This window comes from Octodon degus, unplaced genomic scaffold, assembly GCF_000260255.1.
Source record: "Octodon degus isolate 3935 unplaced genomic scaffold, OctDeg1.0 scaffold00096, whole genome shotgun sequence".
NCBI lineage: Eukaryota > Metazoa > Chordata > Mammalia > Rodentia > Octodontidae > Octodon > Octodon degus.
Genome location: NW_004524672.1, coordinates 9563040 through 9575163, shown reverse-complemented (window position 1 = coordinate 9575163; position 12124 = coordinate 9563040). Strand labels below are relative to the sequence as shown.

The following is a 12124-nucleotide window of genomic DNA, read 5'->3' as shown; positions in this document are numbered from 1 at the left end:
CCTTCTCCAGGCCTCCTCACCTGCCCCACCTCCCGGGTACTGCTCATTCCTGTGGTTGCCACCTCTCTGGTCCTTCTCTGGTCCTTCAGTCCCCATCCCTGGCCTGTTCCTCCTCCTCCAGGGTCCAGCTCTGCCTTGCTTCTCTGTGCTAACCCATGTTGTGATGCTTTTCTCTTTGGGATTCCTCCCGACATCCTGCAGGCTTCGGGGTGCTCCTGATGCCTGTGAACGCCTCTCCCCTGGTTGCCCTGGGTCTCTGCTGCCCAAGAACCCAAGGGACCTGGCCTCTGGCTAGCCGATGGCCCTCCTGTCCCAGGCCTGGCCTTGGGGGAACTGAAAGCGGCAGTGCTGCCTGCAGTGTTAGAGGCAGCTCCGTATCCCGAAGGGCCCTAGCCAGGTCTGTGTGCCAGTGCGTGTGTGGTGTGCCTGTTTGAGTGCGCGTGTGTGCGCTGCACTAACCTGCCGCTTGCTGACTGAGGTTTTTGTCTGTACACAGGCGAGTGAGCTCAGGGGGCCGCCTGCGCTCCCCCCGCTACCCTCCGAGCTGCGCCCCTGTCTCAGGCACCTCTCGGACCTCGCTGTGTTTCACTGCCTCCTGCCCACAGACCCAGCCGGCCCGCCGGCCCGGACCTGTCCCTGCCTCCCCTCCCCTCCCCAGCCCATGCAGTACCCCGGGGTAGCCCACGGGCACCTGGGAACATTCCTTCCCCAAATGGATACGTGGCTGGAAGGCCCCCAAATGGACTAAGTGCTAGAGGGTTGGCCAGGAGGGATGTCACGCCTGTGGGGAGCACCAAGCGAGTGCATGTGCTACGCTGCTGCAGGCCACTGTCTGTCTCCGTGTCTGTCTGTCTGTGTGTCTGTGACAGTCAGGGAAGGATGCCTCTGATCTGGGGTGGGGTGAGGCCACAGGAGAGGTGAAGGGATGGCACCCACAGGATGGAGGGGCCCAGAGGGAAGGGGCTGTGGTCAGGGGACTCACTGGGAAGGGGCAGGGCACTGACCATTCCAGAAAAGGATTTCAAATGGCACAACACTTTCTATTCCCCAGGCCACCAAAAGCCAGAGAGGCCTAGGGCTAAGCCCTGACCCTGGTGGTTTAGGGCCCAAAGGGGGCTCCCTCAATCAAGGTAGCGCAGGGGCTGCTCTGTCTGAGAATAAGGGAGTTAGCCAGGCTTGGCACAGCAGTGGGGCCATAGAGGGGATGGAGGTATTTGGAAACACTATTTCTAAGCTCAAATAAAGTCCAGTTTGTACCCAGCTGGTGTGCTGCGTTTTTTTTTTCTGCTGCCGGTCACTGCTACCACATAGTCCTCTTGGTACCCCTCCCTCTGTTCCCTCTTACCACTCATGAGCTCTCCTTCCCTGGGCCAGCTTGGGGTACATTTCAAAGCCAGACCAAGGTTTCCTTACAGTTCTGGATGGGTGGGTGGGCTTCCACCTTCTTGAGAGGAACAAAATGCATCTCTCTCTCTGTGTCTATCTGTCTCTCTGTGTGTGCGTATGTGTGTCTCCCTCACCCTGTGTGTCTCTGCTCTGTGTGTCCCCCCTGTGGCTGCCTTCCCCCAGCACACCCTGAAAGCCGGTCCCTGGCCGTGCTGGCCCCCCTGCAGGACGTGGACGTGGGGGCCGGGGAGATGGCGCTGTTTGAGTGCCTGGTGGCAGGTCCTGCTGACGTGGAGGTGGACTGGCTGTGCCGTGGCCGCCTGTTGCAGCCAGCGCTGCTCAAATGCAAGATGCATTTTGATGGCTGCAAATGCAAGCTGCTGCTCACCTCTGTGCATGAGGACGACAGTGGTGTCTACACCTGTAAGCTCAGCACGGCCAAAGGTAACTACTACTCACGCAGGCCCTCGGGCTACCATGGATGTCCAAGAGTAGAGGGAGGAGACTAGAGGTGCAAGAGCTGGGTGCAAATTGAGAAGCTCAGGAGGAGGGTCTCGGACTCCTAGGGGAAGTGCAATGGGGGGAGAGGCAGTACAGGATGCCAGCCGCAAACAGGGAGTACTCAGAGCAGTACTTGGCCAAGAGTGCTGCTCTCATACCTGCTGTTCCCACGAGTGAGCAAGTCCCCTGCGATGCAGCAAGCAGACCAGGCCTTGGGCTCCCTCTCTTGCCTTGCCAGTCCCCAGCCAGTGTCTTTGCACAAGTCACTTCCTCTGTCTGAACTGTAGACTATTCATCTGTGCAAAAAGAACCATGCTAATACCTGCTTTGTAGGGAAATAGGATTAGTGAAAGAACCAGTGTAAAACAAAGCATAGGGCCTGGCAAAGGGTGGCACCTAACACATGCTAGCTGCTACTATTGATGACATCTAGGCCTTGGGCTTGTCCTCATACAAAGCATAGAGATGACAGTACCTGCCTCTCCAAGTCCAGACGCTACAGGGGTTTAGGAAACAGGAAGAATCATTTGGGTCAGCCCAGGGGCTGCAGACATTTTTTCTTGGGGGTCAGAGTGGAGCCAAGGGGCATCTGCTATGCGTGTGGAGCAGGTTGGAAGGAACGTGGGCATAAGCTAGGTGCAGAGGAAAGTTCTGAGAGTGGGGCATAGGGAAGGCAGTGGCTTGGTTTTTAGAGTCAGGGAGGGCAGGGCTAGGCCCTGGGCTGCTATGTGGATCCTGCCTATCTTGGCAGCCTGCTGCCTGCCCTTGCTGACCTCCGCCTCCCTAGAAGACCTGGTATATAGATAGGTCTTTGCCCACTGCCTCCCCCATGCTCAGAACCTTGGCCAGGCTCTGCCCAAGCTCCCTAATTTTGGATAGAATCCATCATATAGGATGCCTGGGCCTGCAGGGCCTTCTCTACCCAGTGTTACCTCCCCACCACCCAGATGAGCTGACCTGCAGCGCCCGACTGACTGTGCGGCCCTCCCTGGCACCCCTCTTCACCCGGCTGCTGGAAGACGTGGAGGTGCTAGAGGGTCGCGCTGCTCGCCTTGACTGCAAGATCAGTGGCACCCCACCGCCCTCTGTTTCCTGGACTCATTTTGGTATGTACCCTTCCCACTCTGCAGATGTGGGAAACCCCCATGGACCCAGACCAGGAGGGGGTGTTTCCTGAGGACCTGTTCTACATCCTTGCCCTCCTGCCCCCAGGCCATCAGGTGGAGGAGAGTGACAACTTACGGCTGCGGCAGGACGGGGGTCTACACTCACTGCACATTGCCCACGTGAGCAGTGAGGACGAGGGGCTCTATGCAGTCAGTGCCACCAACATGCACGGCCAGGCGCACTGCTCCGCGCAGCTCTATGTGGAAGAGCCGAGGACAGCTGCCTCGGGCCCCAGGTACTGTGTGGGTACCAGGTGCTGCTACTGAGGGGCCCCCACCGCCTCAGAGGGGCCCCTGCCCTGTGCTGGAAGGTGTAGCTCTACACCTCTGGACAGCTGTGTGGTTCTTACAGCTCAAAGCTGGAGAAGATGCCATCCATCCCTGAGGAACCAGAGCAGGGTGAGCTGGAGCGGCTGTCCATTCCCGACTTCCTGCGGCCACTGCAGGACCTGGAAGTGGGCCTGGCTAAGGAGGCCATGCTGGAGTGCCAGGTGACCGGCCTGCCCTACCCGACCATCAGCTGGTTCCACAACGGTCACCGCATCCAGAGCAGCGATGACCGGCGCATGATGCAGTGTATGTGTCCTTTTTCCCTAGGCTCCCTCAGGGCCTTCTTTCTGCGGCCCAGTTAGAGATGGGGTTCCTGGGAAAGAGAGGTCTTGGGACCCACAAGGTCATTGCATTTTTCCTTGAGGCCATACAATGGTCTCCTGCTGGTGGCCCTGGTAGCCCTTACTGGACAGTCAGTGCAGTCCTATAACAGAATTGTTAGGAGAATCAAACCAGTTCCTGAAGATGAAGCACCAAGAGCAGGAGCTGCAGACAACAAGTGGCCAGAGAATTCTCGGTCTTACGCTCTTCTCACTGTGAGGAAGCTGTGCTGCCTGTGTTCTAGGGGGAGGGCGGGGAGGGCTGAGATGGAGAGGGTGTTTGGGTTATTAACAAATAGTGCATGAGGACGAAGAAGTCAGAGAAAGGCAGAGGTGCAGATTTGTGTTGGTGTCCTTTCGGCCTGTGGCCTGTACCCAGGGAACACCTCTCTTGAATTCCTGAAGGAATATCAATCCTGTATAAGGCCCACCTGCCTCCCTTAAGTTGTGGCCATGCTATGACCCCTAAGGTTTTCTTCCTACAGCTGCAGGTGACCAAGTTCCCCTTATATGTGCTTTCTAGGAGCCAGATTCTGAGTTCTGGGCTGGGGATACAGCTCAGCCTGGCCAACACGAGGTCAATTCCTGGTACCAAAAGAAAAAGGATGCTCCTCAGATTCTGCATGCTAACAAGCTGATGTGGATAATCTTACCTTCTGTAACCTGTAGGAAGATACTGTTAGCCCTATTTACAGATTGGGAAACTGAGGTTTTAGAGAGGCACAGTGACTTGCTCAAAGGCAAGAAAGGACTGCTTAACTCAGGCTCATCTCCAGAAGGATGTTACTAGCCTCCCATGTCCCAGGCTCTTGACCCTACCCTCACTCAGTCTCCAGCACCAGGGCTGTCATCCTTGCTTTCATCCCCCTGCTGCCACTGGGACTGCTCAGCACCGGGCCTCCCCGTCTCCCCATCTTTTTTGAGGCCCAGGGTGCATGTCTGTCTCAGGAGCTGAGCTGGCGTCTCTGCTTCTGTCTGTATCTGGGGTCACTGGCAGCTTTTGGCTTCTCTTCCCTTATAAATAGCTGAACAGAGATAAATGAATGAGTGGCTAGCTTATGCAGAGATAACTGCTGAGAGAAGGGAGGGGTGTTGGTGACATTCCTGATGTGAAGGAGGACACTGCAGGTCTCTTTCTCTTCATGTCCTCCCCACAGAGAGCCTTCTTATCCTTCAGGGAGGAGGGTTTGAGGAGAGAGCTTTGGAGTGAGATGGAACTAAGTTCAAGCAGTGGCTTCATCATTTATTAACAGTGTAACCTTGGATAAGTCAATTAATATCTCTGACCTCATTGGTAATGGGGATAATTTTGTAGCATTATTGAATAGGGGGATGTCAAGTACTGGCGTAGGCTGGGTCTAGGAGGGGTACACAGCAGTGGGAGAGGAGACCTAGGAGTGGGGCGGGGCAGACAAATCTTACTATAATTTATAACAATATATTGGGTACTGCATGTAACACATTGAGTTCTGGGTGGAACAAGCAGATCTGGACCCAAGTAGGCCTGTCTTTAAGGGAACAAGCCAGACAGGAGCTATAAATAAAATTCCTGAGAAATAAAGAGGAAGTCCCTCCCCCGAGCAAAGCATCATGGGCCCAGTGATGTGATTGAGAGGGCTGGAGTCCCAGCTTCATGGGCTGCACTTCCTTGAATTATCTCCTAGAGGAGAAGGAAGGAAGCCTTAGGTAAGGGAACATTCCGAAGGGAAGCTCTTTTTCTCCCCCTCAGGACTGAGGTTTTGGACTCGGGGTCTTTACACTGAGCTACATCCTTAGCCATTTTTTATTTTGAGACAGGGTCTTGATAAGCTGCCCAACCTGGGCTTGAACTTGCAATTCTCTTGCCTGAGCCTTACCTAGGGCTGGGATTACAGGTGTGTGCCACCATTTAAGCAAAGACCCGGATGGGCTGGTGAGATGGCTCAGTGGTCTAAAGCACCTACTTAGAACAAGCTTAACATAAGCCCAAAGCCCAAGGACCACGGTTCAATCCCCCAGCACCACATGCCAGCCAGCCCGCCTCCTGGTGGGCTGAGCTGGCCACACACACACACACATAAATAAATAAATAAATAAATAAATAAATAAATAAAATTAAAAAAAAAAAAGACCTGGAGATGGAATGCATATGGCCTTGTTCAGGGGTGATCTGTCAGCACCACGCAGGAGGAGGAGCAGTGAATGTGGCTGGGAGTTCAGGCTGTGGCTCTGCTGGAGAAGGGGCAGAGGGCAGTGCCATGGGAATAGAAAAGACATGGGGAGGACCTAAGAACAAAGCTTTGTCACAGTTTCACCTTGGAAGCTGTGACCCCTTAGAGGTGCAGTATGCAGAGGCGGGACACCAGAGGTGACCCAGTGTGCATGGAAGAAGCTAAGTTGCTGGGCCTGAAGTGCTGGAAGGATAGCAACAGAGGCCAGGTTGCAGGTGCAGGCTTGGATCCAGCTTTGGTGGCATGAAGGACATACTTCTTGTTGCCTCTCCTGTTCATCTTCCTCCCACCAGGGGGTGGCATGAGTGGCCAAGCCCAGGCTAGTATGAGGCCACCCCTCAGAGCATCTTCATAGCTCAGTCCTGGTGTCACTGTCCCTCCCCCAGACAGGGATGTACATCGCCTGGTGTTCCCTGCTGTGGGGCCTCAGCATGCTGGTGTCTACAAGAGTGTCATCGCCAACAAGTTAGGCAAAGCTGCCTGTTATGCCCACCTCTATGTCACAGGTAAGGCAGGTACCCTCCTGGGCAGCTGTGTCCACTACCTGACTTCTGGAACTACTGTGAGGGTCGGGTAAGGAAGGGGTCTCCACATCAGCTCCTCTGATTCCCTGAGGATCTTCTGGCCTTGCCCCTGGCCCTATGACTGAGCCCTGGTTCCTTAGCCTTCTGCCCCAAGGCTTGATGATGCTGTGGAGCTATTAGGCCCTAAGGGACTCAGAACTTGGACCTCTGGCTTTCAGATGTGGTTCCAGGACCTCCGGATGGTGCCCCGCAGGTGGTGGCTGTGACCGGGAGGATGGTCACACTCACATGGAATGCCCCCAGGAGTCTGGACATGGCTATCGGTGGGTCAGGGCCACTCAGGGCTCTGGGTGGAATTAAGGGATAGACACAGCAGAGAGAGGGACACTAAGGATCTAAGTCCCTAAGAATATGGTGGCAGGGTGGGGACAAGAGTCGGCAGAGGGGCTGGGGAGATGGTTCAGTAGAATAAGTGCTTCCCTGGCAAGCGCAAGGGAGCAGGGTCAGGAGGAGCACTTTTGATGAGGCTCGTGCTCCAGGTCAGAAGAGGCACAGGGGCCACCATATTCTCTTCGCTTTGTTAAGCCACTTGAGCCATGGGTGCAGAGAGGCTGGGGATGAGTTCCAGGTCCCCAGCTGGGCGGGGAGGCACAGTGCACCACTGCAGGAGCACCGGCCTCTAGCAGCTGCCTGCCCTGCAGACCCAGACTCCCTGACCTACACGGTGCAGCACCAGGTGCTGGGCTCTGACCAGTGGACTGTGCTGGCCACTGGGCTGCGGGAGCCCGGGTGGGCTGCCGTGGGGCTGCGAAAGGGGCTCCAGCATGTCTTCCGAGTCCTCAGCAGCAGTGGCAAGAGCAGCAGCAAGCCCTCGCCCTCCTCTGAACCTGTACAGCTGCTGGAGCGAGGTGAGTGGCTGATCCAGTGGGCAGCAGTCTGTGTGGGCGTGAGATGGGATGGAGGCCAAGGTCCGCTCTGGACTTGACAATGGGTGGGAACAGACTGTCTGAGCCAGGCCTGAGCCCATCAGGGGCAGCAGGGCGGGGGACAGTCAATGCTTTGAGGTACAACAAGCTGGAGTCCAGCCCTTGCTCTGGTTGTACTCCCTGGACAAAAGGCCAAACCTCCCTGAGGCTCAGTTTCCTCATCTATAAATCTGGAGCTTGAGTGGTGCTGGGGGTATAAAAGGAGCAGTGGGTACTGCATCAGGGCTGTGTGCAGCCTGCCTTTTCCTTTCAGGCCCACCCCTGGAGGAGGCCCCTGGTGTGCTGGACAAGCCAGACATTGTGTATGTGGTAGAGGGACAACCGGCCAGTGTCACTGTCACCTTCAACCATGTGGAGGCCCAGGTTGTCTGGAGGAGGTAGGGCCCCCGCTCACCCTACTCCCCACATGGAACAGCCCTACTCTAGCCTGGCCTAGCAGGACCTCCCTGTCATGTGTCCCTCAGCTGCCGAGGGGCCCTCCTGGAGGAACGGGCAGGTACATATGAGTTGAGCCAGCCGGATGACGACCAGTACTGCCTTCGGATCTGCCGGGTGAGCCGCCGGGATGTGGGGCCACTCACCTGCTCGGCCCGCAACCGCCATGGTACACAGTCCTGCTCGGTCACACTGGAACTGGCAGGTGGGTGGCAGAAGCCTTCTTCCCATTTCTCCCCCTGAGACACACTGATGGACACACACTCACTGTCAGCCCTGAGGCTCCAATCCCATGTCCTCTCCCTCAGGTCCAATCGTTCTGATAGCAGCAGTAACACCAGTACTAGTAATAGTCACAGCAATAGCACTAGTGAGATACTTACTGAACAACTCATGTGTACCCAGATCAGTCTACCTCATTTAATATGTACATCAACTTTGTGAGATGGAGACTGGGCGTGGTGGCACATGCCTATAATCCCAGCTCTTGGGAGGCAGTAAACAGGCAGATCACTATGAGTCCAATCTAGTAGTGAGACCCTGAACACCCTGTAGACACTTCCCTAAAATTAAAAACAAAACAAAACAACAACTTTGTGAGATGGGTAAGTTAGCCCCATTTCACAGGTGAGGAAATTGAGGCTCGAGGGGTCACTAATGAACCTGGCCCAAGGTCATACAGCCTAGTAAGCACAAGAGCTGGGTTCAAGTCTGGATATCAGGCTCCAGAGCCTGAAAGTGTTCCTGGCTTCTGTGCTAAACCCAATAGAAAATAATATTTCAGCCATAACAAGCATGGGAAGACTGGGTTGATTTTAAAACACAAAAGCTCGTGTGCTTAGCTTAGCACTTGACTCCTAGCTCTGCGGCTCCTGGCTGCCCTTTTGTTTGAGCCACCCACCTTTGCCGCAAAAGCCCTTTTTATGATTTCCCCTTTAGAGAAAGCCTCTCAAGCCGTAGCATGTATTAGGTAGTAATTATTTTGTTTTCGGGTTTGTTAATTAACTCTAGACATCTGTAACTGCCACTCTAAACTTCAGATCCACGTGAGCTGAGCAGCGTTACCTGCTGAGCATATATAGGTACAATTGCAGCCCAAAGCAAAGGAAGTGACATTTTAGCGCAGGAAGTGACATTTTAGTTAGCACAAGCGATCTTTGGGCAAATGGACATTTTTGTGGTTCTTTAAGGCAGTCATTGATATTCATATGAAACCTTCTAGCGCTTTGACCTTTAAAGACTGTCCCCCCACACCCCTAGAGACTGGGAACCAGACATCGGTAAAGTGGTTAGTGGCCAGATGGGGTGTAAGGTAGAGATAGGGCCCTCCTGGCTCCTGCAGGGGTGGTGGATGGGGTGAGCACCAGATCCCCTGGGCCCTGGGCCTCCCTTTGATGAGTCTTGCTCCTTTCACAGCCTGTCCTACTCAGCACTTCTGCCTCAGCCACCACTTTGCTCATTGGCCATGTGTTAGACTCATCTTCCTGTCCAGATAGAGCCCTGTGCCTGGGATTTAGGGAGGCCTTGGTCCCAAGGGCCATGCAGCCTAGCCTGGACAAAACAGTGGCTGAGCAAGATCATGTCCCTGCCAACCAGGTCCACAGTGGGTTTGCATGAATACCAGCATTCCCCTGGGCCTCACTCCACACCATCCAGGCAGGGCATGTGGCATGGTAGCCCCCCTCCCTCCATGTCTGCACTCCCTACCATCTTTCCCACCCTCCAGGAGCCTCCTGATACCTCTATAGCAGCTGGTGGCCTCTGTGCTGGAGGTGCTCTGCACCTGGCCACCCTGTTCTTCCCTGAAGGCCTGACCACTCCCACTGCCCCTAAAGCAAGATTTTCAGACATACTTAGGGTGGGTATGCAACCTCACCAAGAGAATCAGCTGGCACTGTGCAGGGAACAGGGTGATCATGTGACGTGTGGAGAATGAGATGACAGACACACTTGGGGGAGCTGAATTGAGAGCTTCGATTGTCCACCTAGTATTCAGGAGTTAGTAATGTGATACTCTTGCCATCTTCTAGATGGTGGACGGCTCTCTAGCCATCAAAATACAATGCACAGAGAAAACCTCAAGACACAGGCAGTATCATTCATAAACTTCATTTCCGGTCCAAACAGCCTCCTGCAGATTCCAAGTTCAGGCACAATCAGGGCAGGCTGTGGTGGGACCATGAGAAGGGCGGTGGCCTCCAGGGGGCGGCATTGAGCCGCGCCTCACCGGCTAGTGAGGGAGAGAAGCCGCTTAGGATGGCCAGTCCTGATTTTTCAAAAGAGACAGCAAATCCAGATTTCCTTTGTGTGTGCAAATCTCCTAATTTCAAAGCTGGCAAATGAACACTGAGGGTCTAACAAAGCAAGCCTGCGCCTGTGACAGTGTTTCTGAGATTCAGAGAACATCATGTTTGGATTTATAGAGAAGGTGCTTGGGCCAGGTGACAAGGGCCTGCAGTATTCCAACGGGTGGAGGCTCTGGGAGCCCAGCCTGATGTTCTTCTTATTGTTCTTCTTCTTTTCTTTTCTTTTTTTTTTCTTTTTTCTTTTTTCTAGTAATGGGGATTGAGCCCAGGCCTTTACATTGAGCTATATCCCTAGCCCTTTATATTTTTTGAGACAAGGTCTCACTAAATCACCTGTGAGGGACTTGAACTTGCCATCCTCCTGCCCCAGCCTCCTAAAGTGCTGGGGTTCCAGGCCTAAGCCACCACACCCAGCTCAGTCTGGGGTTCTCACTGAGTCCTTCCTGATGGGGATCTGGAGAGGGGCAAAGGAGGCAGGCTTTGTAATAATGACATCCTGCTCTTCCCTTGCCCTCTCCTGTCCCTGTGCATTTCAGAGGCTCCTCGATTTGAGTCCATCATGGAGGATGTGGAGGTAGGGGCCGGAGAAACTGCTCGCTTCGCTGTGGTGGTTGAGGGGAAACCAGTGCCAGACATCATGTGGTACAAGGTGAGAGGTGGTGCAGGCTGAAGCAGGGAGTCATCCAGCCAGCAGGGAGCCTACGGGAGGAGGAACCTATTTCTCCAGGGAGCTAGGCTCCTGGGAATCTGGGGGAATGGAGCTGGGCAGGGGTGTGGTTGGGAAGAGGCAGGGCTTAGGGGGCTCAGGGGTGTTGGGCTATTAGTGGGAGCTGAGGGACAGCTGATTTGAGCTCTGGGGAAGCCAAGCCCCTGAGTGGAGACAGGGCCAGGGCCTGGGACACTGGCTCCTGGCCCTGGGTAGAGACGCAGTTGGGTCTATGGCATGGAGGTAAAGCTGTATCCCAGATGCAAGTGAGGTCAAACTCAGGCTGCAAGTGATTCCCCCGCCCCCCGGCAGGATGAGGTGCTGCTTGCTGAGAGCAGCCACATAAGCTTCGTGTATGAGGAGAACGAATGCTCCTTGGTGGTGCTCAGCACCGGGGCCCAGGATGGAGGTGTCTACACCTGCACTGCCCGGAACCTGGCGGGCGAAGTCTCCTGCAAAGCAGAGTTGGCTGTGCACTCAGGTGGGCCCGAGTTGCCCCCAGGAATTCAGTGGGAACCCCACCCACACTCCTGACTATGCATCCTCCAGCCTCAGTGCCCCACCTTGGACACATTGTTCTTGCTTCTCCTCTGTCTCCATCTGTCCCACCTACCCCACTTCTGCCCTGTTCTTTTCTCGCTTTCCCCACCTAAGCCCAGGACATTTGTCTCCTCTGCAGCTCAGGCCGCTATGGAGGTCGAGGGAGCAGGGGAAGATGAAGAACATCGAGGAAGGAGACTAAGCGACTTCTATGACATCCATCAAGAGATCGGCAGGTGCAGAGCTGGGAGGAGTTGGTGTTGGGGCCAGCCTGGGTGCTGTCCCAGGCTGCTGGCTCTGAAGGGCAGGAAGGCACAGAGCCAGTTCCAAAGTGATATCTGAGTCCTGTCACCCTTCTTGTCACCCAGGGGTGCTTTCTCCTACCTGAGGCGTGTGGTGGAGCGTAGCTCTGGCCTGGAGTTTGCAGCCAAGTTTATCCCCAGCCAGGCCAAGCCTAAGGCATCAGCGAGGCGGGAGGCTCGGCTGCTGGCTCAGCTTCAGCATGACTGTGTCCTGTACTTCCACGAGGCCTTTGAGAGGCGCCGGGGACTGGTCATTGTCACCGAGCTGTATCCTGGGAAAGGCTGGGGAGTAGAGGGCACCGTGGGCTTGAATGACTGGTCCTCATAACAACCAGTTTGCAACATGTGCTACCATTTACAAAATTGTCTTGGTGAGACTTGGGAGGGAGGTCTGGAGACTTTGGTGAGAGCC

At 55.0% G+C, this 12124-nt stretch overlaps 1 protein-coding gene across 10 annotated transcripts in view; it reads left to right on the top strand.

The window, feature by feature from the left end:
• Positions 1 to 12124, top strand: part of Speg (SPEG complex locus) — a 55257-nt gene that overhangs the window by 28383 nt on the left and 14750 nt on the right. For 9 of the 10 annotated variants that reach the window (XM_004638182.2, XM_023723049.1, XM_023723048.1 and 6 more), the window contains 13 exons: positions 1570 to 1830; positions 2835 to 2993; positions 3100 to 3289; positions 3406 to 3629; positions 6300 to 6419; positions 6656 to 6760; positions 7139 to 7345; positions 7677 to 7800; positions 7888 to 8063; positions 10701 to 10813; positions 11183 to 11351; positions 11550 to 11646; positions 11779 to 11979. In XM_004638182.2, the coding sequence (XP_004638239.1) occupies positions 1570 to 1830; positions 2835 to 2993; positions 3100 to 3289; positions 3406 to 3629; positions 6300 to 6419; positions 6656 to 6760; positions 7139 to 7345; positions 7677 to 7800; positions 7888 to 8063; positions 10701 to 10813; positions 11183 to 11351; positions 11550 to 11646; positions 11779 to 11979 (2146 nt within the window). Of the gene's footprint in view, positions 1 to 496; positions 1245 to 1569; positions 1831 to 2834; positions 2994 to 3099; positions 3290 to 3405; positions 3630 to 6299; positions 6420 to 6655; positions 6761 to 7138; positions 7346 to 7676; positions 7801 to 7887; positions 8064 to 10700; positions 10814 to 11182; positions 11352 to 11549; positions 11647 to 11778; positions 11980 to 12124 lie in introns of those variants that run through there. The other variant, XM_023723055.1, reaches the window with a different exon arrangement.